Source organism: Polyergus mexicanus, unplaced genomic scaffold, assembly GCF_030449975.1.
Source record: "Polyergus mexicanus isolate NDT 795.1 unplaced genomic scaffold, iyPolMexi1.0 SCAF_23, whole genome shotgun sequence".
In the NCBI taxonomy this organism is placed as follows: domain Eukaryota; kingdom Metazoa; phylum Arthropoda; class Insecta; order Hymenoptera; family Formicidae; genus Polyergus; species Polyergus mexicanus.
Window position 1 is genome coordinate 1621266 of NW_027223343.1, and position 22473 is coordinate 1643738.

General features: G+C 32.3%; 2 protein-coding genes across 2 annotated transcripts in view; both read left to right on the forward strand.

The window, feature by feature from the left end:
* The window catches only part of LOC138942549 (odorant receptor Or2-like), a 150741-nt gene that overhangs the window by 120196 nt on the left and 8072 nt on the right, over positions 1-22473 (forward strand). The gene's annotated exons all lie outside the window — the stretch shown is intronic.
* LOC138942548 (pituitary homeobox 1) overlaps positions 1-22473 on the forward strand; it is a 75519-nt gene that overhangs the window by 22312 nt on the left and 30734 nt on the right. Inside the window, exon 3 of the mRNA XM_070312848.1 lies at positions 17552-17642. Within this exon, the coding sequence (XP_070168949.1) occupies positions 17552-17642 (91 nt within the window). The remainder of the gene's footprint in view (positions 1-17551; positions 17643-22473) is intronic.

Genomic DNA, 22473 nt, shown 5'->3' on the forward strand with positions numbered 1-22473 from the left:
CATCTCGTTTCCTCTCATATCGATTTCACCGTCCGCTAGAAATTTCTTCCGTGAAAAGAAACGCGGAGAACAGATACGAGGAGGAAGGGGCGGGGGGAGGGGGGAGGGGGGAGAGAACAAGCGTCGTGGTAGGGAATTACGGTGGTAACTCGCAGACGACGGACAACGAGAGAAGAGAACAAGAACTTCGGGTTTCTCTATAAACGATTTTGAAATTGTGTGCGTCTCGGTCGCGAGACTAGAAGACGGGGACAAAGAGAAGGAAGGCGGAAGCGCCAGGACAGGAAGGGACGGCGAAAATCGAAATTGGGAGTCGGCATATATAGAGAACGCTCTGGCGAGCGGGGCAAGGAGAGAGAAAGAGAGAGAGAGAGAGAGAGAGAGAGAGAGAGAGAGAGAGAGAGAGAGAGAGAGAGAGAGATGGCTCGTATTTTTCTTCCATGAAATATTAAGTGCGTTCAGCTATGAAGGAGCTCGTGCCTGATTACTAGCGCCGCTCGAGTGTGGGAGAGTTGCCAATATTTTCGTCGTCGACGTCGTCGTCCTCGTAAACCGTCTCCGTTTTAAGGGTCGCTACCCTAAGCTATGCATACTCGTGTGAAGTTCTGTGGATCTGAGCGGCTCGCACGATAAGCAAAATTGACTCAATCGTCCTCTGTCCGAGAAATAAGCCTTCCTTTATATTTTGACGCACGTACGAACGGCGAAATAATCTATCAGAAAAAATACAACACTTGAAAAATATTATATTTTGAACTATCAAAAATATGTATATATATTGTATATATATTTATATAATATGTAAATAAAACATTATTTAAATAATTTTTAATGTTTCTAAAACAGTAAGACTTAATATAAATTAAATTTCATAATTCTACGTACCTTTTGGTAACAATTAGAAGAAATAAGAGATGAAAAAGTAATCCTTTTAGAAATAATTTTGACTTTGGAAGTTTCTAAAATAGTGATCTCAGAAAGATGATTTTTGCATTATATAACATTGGCCGTTTAAAATTAACGTATGCAATAACAATAAAAGTCATATCTTTAACATTATATCTCTTTAAATCTAGGGAAGAGTTTGCAGATGTTTTTTTTACTTGTATATGTATAAAATATGTATTGTCCAGTGGAAATTTTCATCATCTGCTTGATCCTTTATAGATTAATGATATGACACTTGAGATATGGATAACTAAAATAAAAAGTAATTACGAATTCAAAAACAAAAAATAGGATATATTTTATAACACACAGTGCAAGTTTAATATATTAAAATATACAATAACACGTAAAAATAAATCAGCGTCTCTTTTTTTATAGATACATTATGAGATCTGCACGTTAAGATAATATATACAATAGTAAGCGAATTAAATTCAGGAGAAAGCAATTCATATAAATAAAATTCAGTCCAGTTGCTTGCTTCAAGTGTCATTTTTGTTCTCTCTCGTCTGACTTTTTCTTGATCACCTATAATTAATTGTAACGGCGATAACGATTCATGAGATACGATCGTGCTTTCGCTTGTAGGCGTTTTCTTTCATCCAGCAAACTCCGTCGAGGGGGAGAGGATGTCATGAGGCGAGGGTGTTGTACTAGGGACGGAAATAAGCGTAGAGAAGGAAGAAGAGAGAGAGAATAGCACAGAGAAGAAGAGATGTAGCTAGAGGAGACAGAGGAAAGTGTATGCCAAGGGCGCCCATATCGCAGGAGACTTGACAAAGATATTAATTAAGGATTAACATGCGTACTGAAACTACTCTTAATTAGTAACTGTCACCGCCGCCCGGAGTGTACTTCCGTATCTGCCCGCATTCATACATAATACCGTTGAATATTTTATCAGTTAAAACTCTGTTTGGCACGCTTTAATTTTGAAATACCATTTAAAATTGACGAGAAAAATTTAAGGACTTTCAGATTTTCTGCACTCTCAAAGTTGGGGTTTTCGGTGAATCTATTGGCTGGTTTATCGGAGGCAGAATCTACGTACGCGTTGCGTGGAGTATGTGAAATTATGACGTCACCGCCTGGAGGCCATTTTAGCTCAGCTGGTCGTAACAAAAAGCAGCTTGAATAGCAGGACGCCATGTCCTGTGTGCCTCGCACCAGAGAATCGCACAATAGAGACAACAAAATTCGTGCGCGTGTATCAGTGTTTTGCATACCTCAAACACGTACGTTTTACATGTGCTTATTCGTATGTACAGAATTATGAGCTCTTTCCAATAGTATAAAGGAGAGAAAGAGAGAGATTGATATATAAAAATCTTATATATAAATATATAAATTTTACTAGCGTATCTTATATTATTTATGCATACTGATCTTTAGTATAATAGAAAAAAGGAAAATATTTGATTAACAAATATTCAACAAAGAACAAAATTGCTTTTGAATCATTATAAATATAAATTATTATTATATAATAAATATTATTTTATTATATATTACATTATATTATTAATTATATATATATATATATCATATTTATTTCTATTTTTAAAATTTTTTACTAATTTTAAATTTTACAATAGTTGCATTGAAATAATAAAAGATACGTATTTGAATAACTGATTTAGAAAAAAAATATTTAAAATTAAAAATACTTTATTTTATAATTATATTTTTTAAATTAATATTTTTTATTACACATAATAATTACAGAGAGAGAAAAAATGTATTCATATTTTAATATATATTATTTAATATAATAAATATTATTTAAAATAATATTTTTATTTTATTTTACACACACACAAGATTATAGATTTAGGTCGATCAAATGCAAACTAAATATAGCGAGATCTCTTCTCTTCTGTAGATTTCAATTATTTATTTATACATATAAGCATTCGCAAGACACGCTCCCTAATGTAATGCATTATATAGTATTACATACTTATTAGTTCAAATATGAAAGATACGAAATGAAATTAAGACATATAGCAAAAGGAGAGGTAAACTCTCGCTTCGAGAAATATTTTGACATATACAGATGCGGCGGGGTGGTTACATGTGGTCTAGTAAATTTTTTACGTTGACGGTGAGAGGGAGAAGGAGAGGGTTTTAGGTTACACCGTACGGATGGCGCTTTAAAGCGATACACGACTCGTATAAATATTGCGCGCCTGAAAATGTGCCGTCAAGAGCACGTCCGGACCATCCACGACTCCTCGAGGCGGAATTGCGAAGAAAGGTAGATAGGCGAGGGTGGCGGAAAGAGAGATACCTTTTACACCCCTGCCTGCCCTCTATGCGGATACAGTGACTACATTGTGGGTTTAGGGTTCATTGTGCGTCCGGCACCACCGGGCATTGTCGCGCTTTTTCGAGGGCCGGAGATTCACACCTTTTCACAGGCGCGATTTTCCACGATGGGCGCGTTCCATTGAGCGAGAGAGAGAGAGAGAGAGAGAGAGAGAGGAGGACGAGAGATCGAAAAGAGGAGGAAGAAACGTGCGATATGCGAATCTCTTATCTATATAAACACATCGTTCCTGAGAAATTTATATGGCCTGACTTTCTGAATAATTTTTTTTTTCCACACGTGACATACAATCGTGAGAAAAATTTCTGACTAAAAAAAAAAAAGTCTTTTATAAATACATAATAATACATCAATAATACAAAAAGATTAAAGACGTTAATATATCTATAATACATTATATGCAAACGCAAACAAGATATTTAATATAAGAAAACATAAACACAACAAATAAATAATATAGTTTTTTATATTATAACACTTTACAAATAAATAATAATGGATAATAAATATTTTATTATTGAAATGCACCTGCGACAGTAGCATTAGTGTATTTTTAGTTTATAGTTGAATATAATTGTAGGATAAAAAAAAAAAAAAAGATTTTGATAAGAGAACATTTTGCATACTTATAAATTTAAACTTAATATTATTATACACATAATAATTATTTGAAACAAATATTGAATGAATTAATTTAATATTAATATCTATTCAATATCACAAATATATTTTTTATACATCCTATTTGAATGGATTAATGCAAAACTATATCGAATTTGCCGCCAATACTATGCATGATTATTTTTTGATCAGTTTTTCAGCTATAATTTCAGCTTTATAGATGTATTTCTCAGTCTCACTTTTACGAATCGGTTTTTTTTATATAATATCACAAGAAAATCAATCAATTTAGCTTTCTCGATTTTGATATCTTTCGATACGAATTATTATCAAGTCGTGTCTTTTTTCTGTTAATTTTTCAAGATTTTATTTAACTGTTTAATTGCACTAATTTCGATAAGTCTTCTGAAAGATGTATATTTCTCGATTCTTCATGAATTTATAACGAAAGAAGCTTTAAAGCCTGTCAAGTCTCTGCCCCTCTCTCTCTCTCTCTCTCTCTCTCTCTTTCTTTCTTTCTCTCTCTCTCTTTCTCTTTGAAGAGACAATTAGACTCTTCTTGCCAAGCTTGAGGGGAGTCAACGAGACATTGAAGAGATTGTCCGATCATTAAGTTTCTTCTATAGCATCTACATCGACACCCCTTACCAAAATAAGAGAACTTCTTCGAATAAAGTGTCAAACAATTGGCGTGAAAAATAGAATTAGAAAGAGATATTGCGAAAAAGATATTTTAAAAATTCTTGATGGTAAAAGAAATATTAAATTATAATATCTTTACTTGCATTTTCCATTTTTACTAAATATCGATTGTTTTATCTTTGATGTGCAGTTAAGATTGTCGAGAAATTACTTAAAGAAATTCTTAATTACTTTAATCGTCTTAGGTCTTCTTATCGATATATATTATTTTCACGCATTATTTTTTTGATATAAGTCGTAGAATTTTTTATAAATTAATTATATATTTAAAGTGTTACATATTGAAAGCTCGTTAAATATTTAAGAAAATGTCAATGGATTGTCAATGGACGGAACTGTCTTTTCTTCTATTTCAGCCTGTATATTTAACGGTTCGCGAGCTATGTTTAGATTAACATGTGCACGCGGTAACTTTGTCTGGCGCCAGTGTACAAAATATTCAGCGTAAGTTCAGAAATATAAAGTTACATGGAAAACAGCCGGCAGTCAACACTTTCCTGAAACGTTGCATATGCTTTTGGAATGCTATATGCTTTACAGCGCTTGTGACAGACTGCTTTCGGAGTTTGTCGCAATGTCTGGCACAAGATTGGTTTCGAATCACAAGTGAAGTAGAAAATATTAATTAAGTTTTTCATATAATTGTACATTGTATTATTTCAAGAGACAAAAGTAATGTAATCGGAACAATGTAAAGAGATATATTATTAAAACAATTTAATATCGAACGGACGACTTTCGATTTATGATACACTAGACATTTGAATATTTACATGTATTTTCAATTCGGCGTGTACTTAAATGTGTACTTTTATATTTTAATCAAATTGCTTGAACCATGTCAATATTATAGTTGTTGCATTTAATAATAATCTTTTATTGTATTTCATAATACTTTGCGTATATAATACTATTATTATTATTATTATACGCGAAAAGCATATCTTCTTATTTACATAACACAATACATTAAAAAACAACTCTTATTTTAAATCTCGACAAAATACAATATACACATAATACAATGTACGTATATGGTAATTTGTATGAAATGAAAAAAAAAAAAAGAAAGTATAAATTTGTTTTTGGAATTATGTAATGGATTTATTAAATTATAAATGTTTTGAAGTTTTGAAAATTTTTTGAGATTAAAGAATTTCACATTACTCTATAAAACTCCTACTAACGAAATGGTTAAGTTTAGTACTTCAGCAGATAATGATATTAACGGCACAATAAATGCAAGCGTGCACTATCCGCATAATTATGAATTCATTGAATCATGAAATTTCTCAATTATATATTCAGTCAGTTTTCGACATTTAATGACATTATTTGCAAAAGTTCTGTTGTGTGTTTATCATGATTATTCCATTCGCGATCATTGATAATATTGTTTCAATTAGAATAAATTATCTAAATTAAGGTTAATTAACAAGAAGCATTATACGGTCGTCGTACCAATTCATATAAATCTCCATTAAAAGCTATTTGTATTTACGAATAAGAAGAAAAATAATCTAAAATTATTTTTAAATTACAAATGTAATTTTGACGAAAGTAAAAAATAGGATTATAAATTTTTGTTTAGCTGCTGAAAAATAAATACATAAACATATATTACTTCACTTAAAACTCAATGAAAGCATAGACGTAACATATGAGTCAAGGATTAATACGCGGTCTCGAATAATTATGTGCAATATTTATTCGCAAATTCTATTTACAATCGCGTTATCCCTCGACAATTTCCGTGGATTGCTTTTTCTTCTTAATTTCGTAAAAAATATCACGCGTGGCCGAGTCGTCCGGTCACTAGGCTAAACTTTTCACGATAATACCGTCGACAATTTTCCCGGTCATTCGCGTAAAGTCAATGCTCATTGTCGAAACTGTCGCGAGGATGCTTTCCGACAGTGGGTGGACAGGAGGTGGCGGAAGGAGAGAGACGAGGAGAGCGAGAGGAATTAATGGGGACGGACTGTAGAAGTGGCTATAGCCTACAGTCGTGTTAGGGCCAGGGCCATTAAGCTTAATGACATAATGAAGTAAATGGCTGTGCATGCCATGCCATGGCTGGGACTATAGCTTATAACCGCCGCGCCTCCACATCCCCGCGCAATATACTGCGTGCCAGGAATTCCTGACTTATGCCGGTACTGCCCAGTCGAAAGGGGTAGCCGGGTAGCTCTCTCGCCTTCTCTCTCTCTCTCTCTCTCTTTCATTCTTGCCGCCGATCACCCTTTCTCTCTCTCTTCCTCTCGTTCTGTTGGTATATTACATAAGGGGCGCCCAACGTACCGCTGTACCGCACACGTGCTGGAAGTGAATTTATTTCGGCGATTGCCAAGACGTCAGCATCCGGGCATCCCCCGTTTTCCCTGAGAGACTATTCGCTAAAAACCGCGTCTCATCCCCCAGCCCGTTTCAATATTCTGTCCCAAGTATGTGTCGGACTTGTCGATGCTCCTTTCATCTTTTTGATTTGAAATATTAGAGAGAATTTTTAGATTTTATATATGTATATTATAAGATGTTTTGTAATGTTTTCGAGCGTCACGGCATTACCTACTAATGATAGATTCTTGAGATTATTTAAAGATTTTTTCGCAAACTAAAGGTAGAGTTCATTTTAATAGAGGAAGAGAGAGAATTTTATTACAAAAAATATATAATTATATAAGTCATTATATATATATATATATATATATATATATATATATTAGGTGTACAACTTTGCTTCCGCCGTTTTCCTATAGATGGCTTTAGCGGTAAGTAGTGGTCGAAATAAATAGATCATAGACGTCGTGCGATAAACTTGGGCATCTGTCAACATAACCCCGTAGAAACATTAGTCGATTTGTGTCCGCATCATAAAGTTATTCTCGATTGAAAATGTCAGTTTACGAGCCAAATTCTCGTCATTTGCGGGAGGTTTTAATCTTCTGCTTCAATATGAAGAAATATGCGGCTGAGGCTCATCGAATGCTCTCAAATACATATGGTGAAGCCGCTATTGGTGAAAGAACGTGTCGCGAGTGGTTTCAACGCTTCAAGAACGGTGATTTTCACGTCGAAGACCGGCATAGCGATGGAAGAGAGAAAGTTTTCGAAGATGCAGAATTGGAGGCATTACTTAATGAAAACTCGAGTCAAAGTCAAAAAGAATTGGCACGATCATTGGGAGTGACTCAACAAGCAATTTCAAAATGTATAACCAGTTTTTTACAATAAAGCCTCGAATTTCGGAAAAAAAACGGCGGAAGCAAAGTTGTACACCTAATATATATATATATAATATATACATATATGTTATTACTTATAAATACGAATAAATACAATTAACTTATAAATATAAATTATTATATATAAATGATTTTTGACATATTTTAACAAATTTTTATATAATAATATTCTTCTATTAAATTTTATATCAAAGAATAAAGCAACATCACACATACAATACGAATGGATAATCAAAAAGTTCTTGAGTTTCCTTCCATAGCATTCACGAACATGGACAGAAGCTAAGAACATTGATAAAAAATATCTTGTTTTCGTGCAATCAACACTTCGTTCTTTGTTCTTACTTGACATTTGAATGCACAGACATCACAATATTCACACTATTCTTTAGGTCTCGAATTTCGAACATGACCAACGCGAAAATGAGAATGGACTGCTATGTGCAAAAGAACACGAGGTGTGAAATTCGTGTTAAGAGAAAAAGAATTAAAACGTAATGTGTTGTAAATTGAGAAAGGTCGAAGGTTCCGAGAACTACTCATTGAGGCTTGGAGTTTATTATTATTCGATGTGGTCGTATTTATATATTTTATCATCGCATTCAAAAGCATGCTCTTTACTTGAGAATCATCAATTGCATAAAATATCTCGCAAAAGAAATGAATGATAAAATTTGTTTAATTTATTTGTAATTTAGTAATATATATATATATATATATATAAGCAATAAAATCCTACAAAACAGATTTTTTTTTTTTTTTTTCATAACGTACAGAAGATAAGAATAATATTTCCGATACTTGTGGAAACCATTTTACACACACAAACATTTAAGATAAATATAAAAATAAAATTCATCTTCTATTTTCACTTAGATTAAACACATATATAATCTATCATAGAAACTTTACCCCCGTCGAGACACACTTAGCACTAGTTAATCGGATGTGAAAAAAATCGCAAGCTTTAGCGCGGCGCATGACTCTCCAGAGAGCTCGACGATCGAATCGACCAAATTAATTCGACCCCAAAAACATCGCGGGTGCATTAACAACTTACCCTAAAGCTACCGGTCGGTCCGCTACAAGTGTTTCACACACACTGTAACATGGTGTAGAAAAATTGGCAGGGTGAAGGGCCCCTAATCTACCGAAACATCCCCCGGGATGTATCTAGACTTCGTCTACGCTTGAATACGCTCCATTCGCCCTTCCGACTTTGTAAACGACTATGTTACACGTTTCGTGCATTCTATAAATAATTCCCAGTTCGATAGATTTTTAAGAAACGCTTCAGCGATTGGTGCTTCGACGTTTCTGGACACGCAGTATCCCCAATATAGCATCGATTTAAACATTTCTTGATATTTATTAGGTGTACAACTTTGCTTCCGCCGTTTTCCTATAGATGGCTTTAGCGGTAAGTAGTGGTCGAAATAAATAGATCATAGACGTCGTGCGATAAACTTGGGCATCTGTCAACATAACCCCATAGAAACATTAGCCGATTTGTGTCCGCATCATAAAGTTATTCTCGATTGAAAAAGTCAGTTTACGAGCCAAATTCTCGTCATTTGCGGGAGGTTTTAATTTTCTGCTTCAATATGAAGAAATCTGCGGCTGAGGCTCATCGAATACTCTCAAATACTTATGGTGAAGCCGCTGTTGGTGAAAGAACGTGTCGTGAGTGGTTTCAACGCTTCAAGAACGGCGATTTTCACGTCGAAGACCGGCATAGCGGTGGAAGAGAGAAGGTTTTCGAAGATGCAGAATTGGAGGCATTACTTAACGAAGACTCGAGTCAAAGTCAAAAAGAATTGGCACGATCATTGGGAGTGACTCAACAAGCAATTTCAAAATGTATAACCAGTTTTTTACAATAAAGCCTCGAATTTCGGGAAAAAAACGGCGGAAGCAAAATTGTACACCTAATATGAAATTATATATTTATCAATTCTATTAAAAAAAAATTATACCTCTTACCATTATGGTATACATAAAGTATTCTATCCATATAGCTATTATTTTTAGTAAAGATTATTTTATTTTCAAATTCATTATTGAATTTTTTTTTTTAGCAAAAGAATGACGTTACACTTTGACAATTCTTCTATCTTTAATTTTTTATATTAAACGTGTTAAAAAGTATATACAAATACAATATATAAAAAATATCTTTGTTAATATTTACATACATAGAGTGAAGCATGCGAATGGAATCATTTTAATAACTCTGTAAATCTTGATTTTAGCGAAAGATATTTTAGACAAATATTGCTAAAATCAATTACAAAATTATCAAAGCGGTCCCATTTATTATGTTTTCTACTCTAGCATATAATATATAAAATTTGTATGTTTTAAAAGTTAAAATTGATTTTTGTAATAATTTTTTATATTAAATATCAGAAGACTAGGTTTGATAATGAGACTTGTATAAAGTCAGTGACAGCATACAAAATGAACGAATAATGATATTTCGTTAAGATAACAATTATTGATGCAATACAGTTTGTTATAAATACAACTCAGTAATAATCTACGAAACTTGCAAACACCTTATTTATATTTAATAAAATGTGTGTGCGAAAGTATGTTCATATATTAAATTTTCTTACTATTTTATATTATCTTTTTTAAATCAGAAGTTTATTCACGCTTTTCCCTTTTTCTTCCTCTTTCTCTCAGTCTCATTAATATTTATTTATTAAATTAATTTATGTGCTAATAACAATATTTATGTGCTAACAATAATATTTTATTCTTCATTATTTAATATAATGTATTATATAATTATAGATGCGAATACATATGTTTTTAGAATAATATTATTGAAAATAGCTTAGATATTTTTTGTAAAAGAAAAAGCTATTGTATAATATATAAGGCGTCTTATAAATAATATCATTTGAAACAAAGAGAATGAATTTAATTCGTGCAAGGAATTACTCTAAAATTTGCTAGTTAAATTGCTGATTTATTTCCCTTCAATCATTCCTTCAATTGTGTCATACTTTGTGATTGATACAAACTGGGAGAAGGAGAGAAAAAATGAAAATATTCAGATCGACTCGCCTTCGAGGTAATTTTCACGTTAATCTACAAAAGGCCATTTATCCCATCTTCGCCGATGGAAAGGGTAGCGGAGGAGCGAAAACGAATTTTCAATTACCACGTACAAAAGGGCAGGTAATTCCCACTTTAAAATGTCTTCGCGTACATACCGCGAACAGCGCGGCGAGAGTCGGCCTGAAAAGATTTCCAAATTAAATTTCGGGATTAGTACCCGGGCTTAATGCGGACAAGTGATAGCAGAAGATGTCCCAAGGGTGTGCTACGCGCTACCACGACCCTTCTAACACTCTCATGGGACCATCGTACACGCAGCCCACTATGCAACGACGCGACGATATGCCATCTTCCCTAGCTCGTAACACTTCACGCGTTTCCATTTGTTGGATGCAAACTCGTTCTCTTCTTTCCCATTCTCTTCTCTTTCCTTATCTATCTATCTATCTTCATCTCTTTTGAGATGTGTGTCGATTTTCGTTCGTAAAATGCTTTTGATCCGTTGAGAGGGACAATCAGAAACGCACAGATCGTACAAACTGCAATTTCATTATTTCAAACCAATAGTCGACCATTTGTTATTTAGTTCAACATAAAAAATAGCGGAGCAATCTAAAACAATTGATTGCGATTTGATCGGTTCATTTTTTATTTAGAGCAAAATTAGTAGAAAAGAGATATGTCGAAATCGGCATGGGTCTTTTAAATCAACATACCTTTATTTCTCAGTAATCGAATGCTGCGTTTTATTAGAGCTGAAGCGAACTTGATCCGCTTAGTTTACTCTCGTCAAAAGTCCATAGTTGCAAATAGTTTCATAATAATTAATTTGATTGCTCGTTTATATGGCAAATCAATTTGTATGAAAATTCTTGAAATACGAAAGTTTTCCTTTGTTTAAAAGAAAAAAGGATAATTCCTTAAAAGAAACAATATCGATATCAAAATTGTGAGAATATTATCATCACAATCTGATAAAGCAAATTAGCTTCTCTTTTTCTAATAAATATCTGTAAGAGTATAAATATTTATTTAAAATATTTGAGAGATATTTCGATACTTTAAATATTTTGTAGATAGTCTTCTATTTTAAAGTTCATTGCATTCTCTCTCAAGAGTTTTCTCTTAATTACCCTCTTTAATAGGCGTAGTCCTTTATTCTTTTCTCGATATCTATCGAAACATCGAAGGACACGCGCTCCGTCAATTGATTTTTCAGATAAGAAATACAATCATTTGCGGCGCGCAGCATATCGGATTAGAATATCAATTATCCGGGAAGGCTAGAGAAAGCTGAGCTCTGAGAGACCGGGTTTCGAAAGGAGCGATCCGAGACGCGGGGGCTTAAGACCTTAACAGCTACTAAAGTGAAAACCTCTTTCTGTCTCGCTCTTTGGCACGGGGAACAAGCCGTGTTAGACGAAGGGGTATTTTGAGGGCCGCCATTGGCCATCCACGCTCCTTATCGTCGGTTGCCTGGTAACCGACCTGGTACCAACACGCGCGCGCCCACTGACGACACCATCCCGGGCTGACGCACACCGTCACCCCATGATCGGCGGCAACCCTCTCCGCGGGCCGTCTACGCACATTCCACCCCTCTTGCTGGCCTTTCGCTCGCGCCGATCGTGGCGCTCGTGTATACCTTCTTGGGGTGTATCTAAAGCCGCGCGTAGCATGAGTACACTTTACAGGAAATCTCTCTATCACTGTTTTAACCCTCGGATTGTCGACTTTTTAACGGCATTTGCAGTGTCTAATATCTACGTAATTCGCGGACAAATAACGCGAACATTTTTCGAGATATATACGGTGGTATAGGATTATAATGAATAAATCTGTAAATTCTATTTCAGAGAATAACAAAGTTAAGAATTTCCGATATTCATGAATGTCTAAACTGATGGGTTATGAGTTTTACGAAACTAAAATAAATTTTGACATTAACTTACACTTTACGGGGATCACTTCTTTTGACGTATGTATATTGTAAGGGCTGCGTTCTTAAGACGCTTCGAATTATGGCGTCTTTTTATCATTCCTGAAATATACAATACAACTTTGATATATTATAAAAATGAAATGATTAGAAAAGGGGATTTAGTCCCAATAACCTTAATCTTGACATATTTTTTCAAGATTATGATTCTCAAAAATTTTTAAAAAGTTTTCATTAGTATTAAGCATTTAGATATATCATTAAAATATTTATTATTAATTTAGAGATTTAAATATGTAAATATATCAAAATCATTTATTTCAAATTTTCATTTGCGTGGAAAGTTCCAAATCATGTATTTTATATTATTTTACTTTATTGAAAAAATAGACACGTGAGCGGCGGAGGAATTACTGCTCCTTCTTCCGCGCTTCCACCCCGATAAAAAAACTAATCTAGTCCAAATCTATTTTTGATTTTAGATTGAAATTGCATTTGTGATTCTCTCTCTCTCTCTCTCTCTCTCTCTCTCTCTCTCTTTCTTTGGTGAGGTGTAAATGTTGTGAGTTGTTAATGTCAAGATTTACCGAAGCTAGTATCAGTATATAATAAATTGAGTATAAAATTTGGATAATGATATCAATTATGAACAAATACATGGACACGTTAATTATATACAATATATTTAAGAAATATCAATATCTTTTTAGATTAGTTGTTCGTATAACATCAAAATGTATGGTTAAATATCATAAATAAATTGCTATAACTTAAACTCTGCATCGTACATACTTTGTGATTGTGATTATAAATCCTTAAATCCATGATATTAATTATATTTATTATTAATAAACACAAAATTGACAATATTATTATACGTTTGATAAGTCGAAGAAATACAAATTATATTACAACTTTTAAAATATTTCTCTCTTAGTGCTATTGTGATCGTAATAATTTATATACAGCATTTATCTTGTATTAAAAAAAAAAAAAAAAAAAAAAAAAAAAAAAAAAAAAAAAAAAAAAATCTGCTGATATCTATAAACTGAAGCTTAAATAGCGACAAATATCTCATTTCTTTTTATAATATCAACTTTTAATTATTATTTATTTAACACAAAGAACACAAGATTTTGCAAGCCGTATAAAAATATTTACTTAGAAGCGCGATGTTAACCTACGCAAGCAGGGCGATTGATTCGACGCCTTAAGGTAAATGAGCGCACTTAAATACCAGAAAACAAGAAGGCAACGCAGAACCAGGGGCGTAAAGAGGCCTCTTTACAGCACTGAAAACAATGCATCGCGCGCTGCTGTATACTCTGAGTTTGAAATATTTGTTTTCCTTTTCCTTGGCCGCCATTTCTCCTACTGTTTTACACCGCATACAAAATGCACTTGGCCGCATGCGCCAACTAAGCGTTCTCGACCGTGATAATTTTTACGCAAAAAAAAGTATGACAACGTCGTTTATTCGCAATAACAATAATAAAGAAGTACAAATCTCTCGGCGTATGTTAATACCTGTCAGAATGTTTTGCAATTTTGAGATTTACTCGCATTGAGAATACAACTCGTCAGCAAATATACATCCGCATTGCTCGTTATATACTTATATAGTGCAATGATTGGCAAGGTAGTCGGCAATTTGTTTCGATGAATCACTTGGACGTACTTATAATAGTTATAATTTTTCTCTTGGCTCATGCATTTGATTAGGATAATGTAGAAATTTTGTATTATGAGTTTTTAATCGGCGATACATTTTTATTTTTAGAAAGCTTAACTTATATTGGATAATGTCGTGAGATTGATTAGCATGTCGGAACAAATCATTACTCAAATCAGATGCGTAGGTTTAAGGGGATTTTTTTTTTTTTTAATTTTGCGTGCTTGTTTATCGTTGTCTGCGACTGATTTCTACCCGAGGACGGACCGAAATATACATCATTTATATTATATCTAAAATTATTATATAATATAAATAATTTCACGCCAAATTTATTGCCCTTTAGCTCTTATTATCTAATTTCCTTGTTCTTTTTTATATAATGCTTATCTAATTTCTCTTCTCTTTTTGTAAAATTATCTCTAGTTTCCCACTGAGAAGCAAGTTTATATCATTTCTGATGAAAAAATTTTCTTTCTCCTTCCAGGAATATTTTTTCTTATATATATATATATATCAGTAAATTTGTTATCTTTTTATTTTGTTATTTACTTGCGTTGTTTATTCACGGCCCTTAATCTTGTGAACATGTCAGTTAGCAATCAGAGAAAAAGTGAGCTGCATAATAATAACTTCTCTGTAAAAATGAATTGTCAGTTAAATGAAAAAAATCTGCCAAACAGTCTCCTATGCGTATACTAATGCTGACGTCAGTGAACATTTCAGACTCCAATTAGTCGAGGGATACGCATAATTGGAATTAAGCTCTTAATTACTAGTTAATTAGCCACCGGCGGTGCCGGTGACAGCGGGAACGGTAGTAACGAGGATCACCCTTAGAGAAGAGCTTCATTGTGCGCGCAGGCTCCGCTTTCGCTCGTTAATTCGATATTAATTTACAATTGATAATTATTTTTCGCTAACGGATTTTGTTCGTAACCATGGGTGTTCCGCGACGTATCACTCGCCGCTCTAGAAAAATTACCGTTTAGACATTTCAGAGAAATTTCACAGACAACGAGCTCTCCTAGCTGCAACATGCATTTTTTTTTTTAAATAAAAATGCATAGCAGATAATTATAAACTGATATAATTAAATAATTAATTTTTTTTTAATTAAAAAAGACTTTATAAAAATATCTATTAATATTTGAGATGAAAATAGATTATTTCTATATAATCTCGTCTCTGCTTATCTTTAATATTTTAATATTTTACTTTTTATTTATAAATACAAAAATAATTTTATATAATATTTTCATTATATTTGAAGAATGAGAAATATAATAATTAGATCAGAAACGTGTTATATAAGTAATTTGTATATATTTGCATCTCTTTTATCAAGTTTTCTTACGCTCGATAAAATCTTCGTTATATAATATATAATGATATTCTGACAAAATATATGATATTAATGTAATTTCTTTGAATAATGTCAATAATGATTTAAATAAAAAATATATATATATATATATATGTGTGTATATAGGGGAAAGTATATAGGGTAAAACCGCGTACCTTTTTGGATTTATCTTCCTACAAAAAAATCTGAGAGTAAAAAAAAATTTGCCGACCGTTAGTAGTCTTTAGTGAATCTTAAACTATGAGAAATTAAAGCTAATTGCTGAAAAAAAAAAAAAAATTTTTGGGTATAATGAATAACAAGATTTTGTGGAGAAGTCAAAGTACCGGGTTTTGTCCTATCGGTAGGGTCAAATCCGGGTACATATTTGAAAATATGCAAAACATTGTGTAATTACAAAACCTAGATTTATTTCAATCAAAATCAATATATATAAAGCTGTATTCTATTGATAAAAATCACAAATAAAAATATCCTCTTGTTCGCGCGACATTGGTGCAGGACTTCCTTATTTGCCTCTTTAACTCAAAAAGCCTTTTTTTTAGTGATTTCTTTTTCTGAACGTTAATTTTCGTTTTCAACTGTTTTTCTCCCTCTTTTCATTATATGATATGTGTAAGTACCCGATGTTGCCTCATCACAAGGAAAATAACAAATATGGTGGTTGTATATTTTGGCGTACAAAATACCGATCAAAACTAATATGACATACCATACTCTCTAATATATACAGAATGCAATGCCACACTTACCGAAACAGATGCTCTATATAGAAAAAGTGCGCAATGATTTGATTCTTACCTCGATATCGATCTTTGGGGGATTAAAAACTTTGAATTTTTATTAAAAAAGAAATATCATGTTCATAGGGGCTTGATTTGTTTTAAAATAATGATGGCGTCAATCTACAAATAATAACACAAGTTAGCCATAAATAGCAGCCATTATTACCCGGTTTTACCCAACTTTCTCCTATATATATATATATACACACATACAAGATAATATTTAACATTATATACAGCATACATTCAAATTCTTCTTATTGCTTTTAGTATATATACATATATATGTACTAAAAAGAATAAGAAATATATAATGTCAAATATTATCTTGTAAAGGAATAACTTTATTAGAAAAATTTATTGGCAAAAAAGTAGTAACGCGTTAGATATAAATGAATTAATTCAGAAATAAAATAATTAACACAGCTAGATCAACATCTTTATCGTAAAGGAAAATAAAGTAAAATAATGAAAAATCAATCGCGGAAATACAAAACCCGCTCATTTTTAGACGCATACCAGATTGATATCAGAGTCCAGAGAATCATCGTCAAGTCTGGTATAATAGGTAATTTGATACACGATGCATGCGCGGTTTCAGCACACATAGCCGTATAATTATCAATTATAGATAATGCTATCGAATAATGAGCTGCAAATTCAGTAAAATATTAATCTCGGCACGCTCTGATTTTTGTAGCGCACAAATATTAATTTAGCTCATGTATCGTTTATTTAAAAAAGTTTGGGACAAAGCAATAATAATAATTATAATAGACGCATGAGAAAAAGGGAGGCACTTTCGTATTTTATCGTTTTCTTGAAGTTACGCAAACACGATATACATGTTTATGCTTGTTCCTTTTTTATTATAGGTGTCGGACATAACATAGAATCAGGGAAGGACTTCACAGTGGACGGACTCTCGGGTTTCAGCAAAAAGAAAAAGAAAAAGCGTCGTCATAGGTGAGTCTCTGACAGAAACTTCAGCTTTGCGTTTTTCATCTCGGATCGCGTTTTTTTTTCCCCCTTTTAATTATTCAATATTTTGTCACAAAAATATCTGCGCTTATCAACTTGAAGTTGAGAATTATTAAAAGTTTCTTTCATACAGTCTGATTATACTGTAATAGTTTCTGATTTATATTTCTCTGTTTCGATGTAACAAAATCATTTGCATTGATACAAAGTCTAATTTTAATATTCAACTGAAATTTGGAATGCAAAATATTACAAGCGCATCTCTTTTTATCATTATATTGTACGATAAATATTATTGAAATTGAATCAGCTGACGATGTAAAATTGGACATTTTAATGCGATCACATATTTGCGAAAGATGATTACACAGCGATTTAACGAATAGAAAACTTAATTATATTATACTTTTAGAATTTAGCTGTATAATATTCTGCCGCCGTAATAGATTCATAAAACATAGCAGGGTTGGGAAAGTTACTTTATAAAAGTAACTCGTTACCGTTACCGTTATTTTTTCTAAAAAGTAACTCGTTACCGTTACTCGTTACCAATTTTAAGAAGTAACTCGTTACCGTTACAGTTACTAAAAAGTAACGAGTCGTTACAATTTCCGTTACTTTTTTACAATACAAACTAATAAATTATTTTGCATAAGAAAAACTTTTAAAAAATTGTAAGCAAGATTTCATTCAAGGTTTATTACAAAATAAATGATTAAATTTTATCGAAATTCTTTATTAATTTTTAATAAAATTTGTTGCTCCATAGTGTCATCATTTAAATGCCCTCTTTGTGGTGTTAATACAGAGGCACCGATGCTAAACATTCTTTCTACAGATGCACCGCTTGGTAGAGCTGTATTATATTTAATAAAAAGTTTTTTAAGTTTTGGATAGTCGTTTAACATTTCTATATTACAATTATTTGATTTTAAAAACCGTTGCAATTCTTCTTGTTCAGATTCATTTTGCACCGTTTTTTGCTCAAAAATGAAAAAATCATCGTGATCGTCAGATTTTCCAGCTTTTGAAGAATTTTCAGTTGATCGGATTCCCAATAAATCCTCCAAGTAATTTTCAGCACGTTTTTTTTTCTTCGGTTAACCAGTTTAACTTAAATTTTGGATGTAAACATGCTGCTATTATTAATTCTTTTGTTTCAAATATTGTAAGAAATCTAAAATCAAATATAGTAAATTAAGCGACATTGTTTGTTTTATTGAAATTAATACTTTTGAATCAATAGTTTAAAATAAAATAATATTTTTCAATTAAATCCTTATTTAAAATTAAATAACATATGTATTAATCAAATTAATAAGTTACCTTTTATTTAAACCTTGCTGAATAGCTTCAACTAATGAATGGCAATCTATAAGGTCAGATTTATTGAGATTTTCTAATTTTCGTTGCAAGGTACTTAGAACTGGTAGTAAATGAGATTACAACATAATAAGAATGCTAATTGGTCGATTTGCTTACGGCTTTACGGTTAAGATAAAAATTTTATCACGCACAATAGCAAGAATATCTTAAATAAATCAAAAAATTTGAAAAAAGTAACGATAAAAGTAACTGTTAAATTCGTTACTCGTTACCGAAAAATGTAACGAAGTTACTTTTTCCGTTACAAATAAAATTTGTAACGCCATTACCGTTACAGTTACCGAAAAAAAGTAACTGTAACGGTAACGGCGTTACAAGTAACGCGTTACTTCCCAACCCTGAAACATAGTACTATATTTTTCCATATTAGAGATATTAATTACTTAGACGTTTGTAAAGATGGTTGAATTATTATATAATAACAAGCGGCATAAAGATTTATCATATAGAAATACTTTTAATCATATAATTTTATCGATAACTTTAATTTAACGATGATACTTAATATAAAATCATCTCATTATCTATAGAAGTATCATCGATAAGATGTGTTCTTTCGCGTTAAAAATGAAATTATTTTAAAGCAGAACAGACAAATTTAGAAATGAAGATGATGATTTAGAATTTAACTGTATTCTCCACATAGCCATAATAATAATATACCTTTTAGCCTAATTTATAAAAAATAAAAAATAAAATACTATTATAATGCTATTTACAAAAGCATTTTCTAATGTTACAAATTTCGAATAGCTTATTTTCATTCAAGATCCGAAATCAATCTGGTGGAATTTGAAACGATTACGCGGCGATCTTTAAACAAGCGTACAACAAAACCGTGGCAAAATTGTCGACGATTTTCGCGCGTCCGCTTAACGAGCCGATGATCGTCCGGGAAATGACTTTCAATTTCGAAGCTTTCGTTCGGCCCACAAAGGCAGATGCCAGCTCGTTCTCCGCGCAACCTACAATTTGTCGAATCGCAAGACTAATTGGACATCTTGCCGTCAAATTCGCTTCTCCGGTTTTTGTCGTATCACGCACATATGCGCCACCTGGCTGTGGATATTCCTCTATCATCGACTGTTCATCGTATTTGCGGAGTTATGCATCTTGCTTATAAAAAAAGAAAAGGAACGAAGTAATCATCGGTTACTGACTGGTTGCTCGTCTCTCATATCTACATCATGTCTACATTGACGAAAAACGTGTTTCCGTTTGTAATTAATCGAGAGCCAATGTCGGGCTTTTATATATTTATATACTTGCAGCTACTTAGAAAAAGAAAATTAGCGACTGCCAATTGCGAATTGACGTTAACAAGAATAATAATGTTAACAAAAATGGTAAACCTTTCGAAAAGATTATAATATCTCACCGATTACTTGGATTTTCATTGATATATTACAGTGGATAGAGTTCTCAATGACTTTGAATTACGTTGTGGATTCGAGATGTACAATATATATCACTACAAAGTTTTCTATTTTCTAAGCTTAAAAATAATATATCCTCTTGAGTATAATATAAATAGTTTGATTATTACAGCTTTAATAACTTTGATCTTGACATAGCGTGTTAAAAAATGTTAGTATATTATCAGTGTTATAATCGTATAATTTTTCACATAAGTTTGCAACACTTTGTTTGAAATAAGGATTATGTAGCGGAAGGTAAATTTTTAACTAACGCAAAAAACGATGTATTTTAATGTTTTACTTTACTGCAATGTACATACACACGGGCGAGGAATTCTTATTTAAAAAAAAAAAAAAACAGAAATTAATTTGGGTTAAGTTAGAATTTTTTTTGAGATGGGGATGCGTGAAGGGCGGAGCTCTTTTTCTGCCCATGCATGTATTTTGCAGTAAAGTAAAACAATAAAATACAAGTTTCCTTTGGCACTCGAAAACTTGTGTAGTCGCATGTCCAAAGCTGTTTAAGAACCGACAAAAATAGACGAAATCTGTTGACGATAGTGTAACAGTCATACTAAAGACCAAAGAGGTAGCGTACACATAAACGAAAAACGTCAACAAAGTGGTATGAAAATAACACACAGTAGGAAAAACTGAATATAATCAAGAATAAAAATGCAATATACTTTAAAGTGTCGTATCTCGAAAACTAGAAAAGTCCGCAACATAATTCAAAGTGCACATGATTCAGGATTCTATCCATTGTATGTGAAAATTATAATGATCAGCGAGGTGTAATCTTTTCGAAAGATTTACCATAAAAATACTACAATACATGACGGTGTGATTAAATAAATGATTTAATTAATTTAATTTTGGTTATTTCAATCAAAGACATTATCAATAAAATTGTCTGTGTTTTGTCATCTTTATATAAATATTAATATTACACGCGCGCTCTCACATATAATAAATTGTGATTTAAAAAATAAAATGTTCTCTCACGCACAAACATTTCTTTCAAACAATTGTTTCCAATTTTTTTTTTATCAAGTTGTTATAATATCCATATACGCATATATTAAGTATATAATATTTATTCATATTTATTAATATATTTATTAATGTTTATATACGTATTTAAAATATCCACTGGATATTATTAGGTGTACAACTTTGCTTCCGCCGTTTTTTTTTCCGAAATTCGAGACTTTATTGTAAAAAACTGGTTATACATTTATGATTCAAAGTATTGTCCACTCCCAATGATCGTGCCAATTCTTTTTGACTTTGACTCTAGTCTTCATTAAGTAATGCCTCCAATTCTGCATCTTCGAAAACCTTCTCTCTTCCACCGCTATACCGGTCTTCGACGTGAAAATCACCGTTCTTGAAGCGTCGAAACCATTCGCGACACGTTCTTTCACCAATAGCGGCTTCACCATAAGTATTTGAGAGCATTCGATGAGCCTCAGCCGCAGATTTCTTCATATTGAAGCAGAAAATTAAAACCTCCCGCAAATGACGAGAATTCGGCTCGTAAATTGACATTTTCAATCGAGAATAACTTTATGACGCGGACACAAATCGACTAATGTTTCTATGGGGTTATGTTGACAGATGCCCAAGTTTATCGCACGACGTCTATGATCTATTTATTTCGACCACTACTTGCCGCTAAAGCCATCTATAGGAAAACGGCGGAAGCAAAGTTGTACACCTAATATATCTAAGAAAAAGTTGTGTCGTACTATTATTTTCATGCAATTTTAATGACAATACCTGTGTATTTCCAATTTTTTAGTTCTAAGTCTTAGATCAAATTTTTAAATGCTAACACATTTGTGCATGTTGCAATATGATAAATAAAAACGTGAACTTTTTTAGTCAAGTAATTGATAAAAATGTATGCTTCTAATCGAATCCCTGAACACAAAATTATATTATAACACTTACGGTCTTTCGCGAGAATAGGATAGATTTAAGGTAGAAGCGCTGTAATGGCATATAAC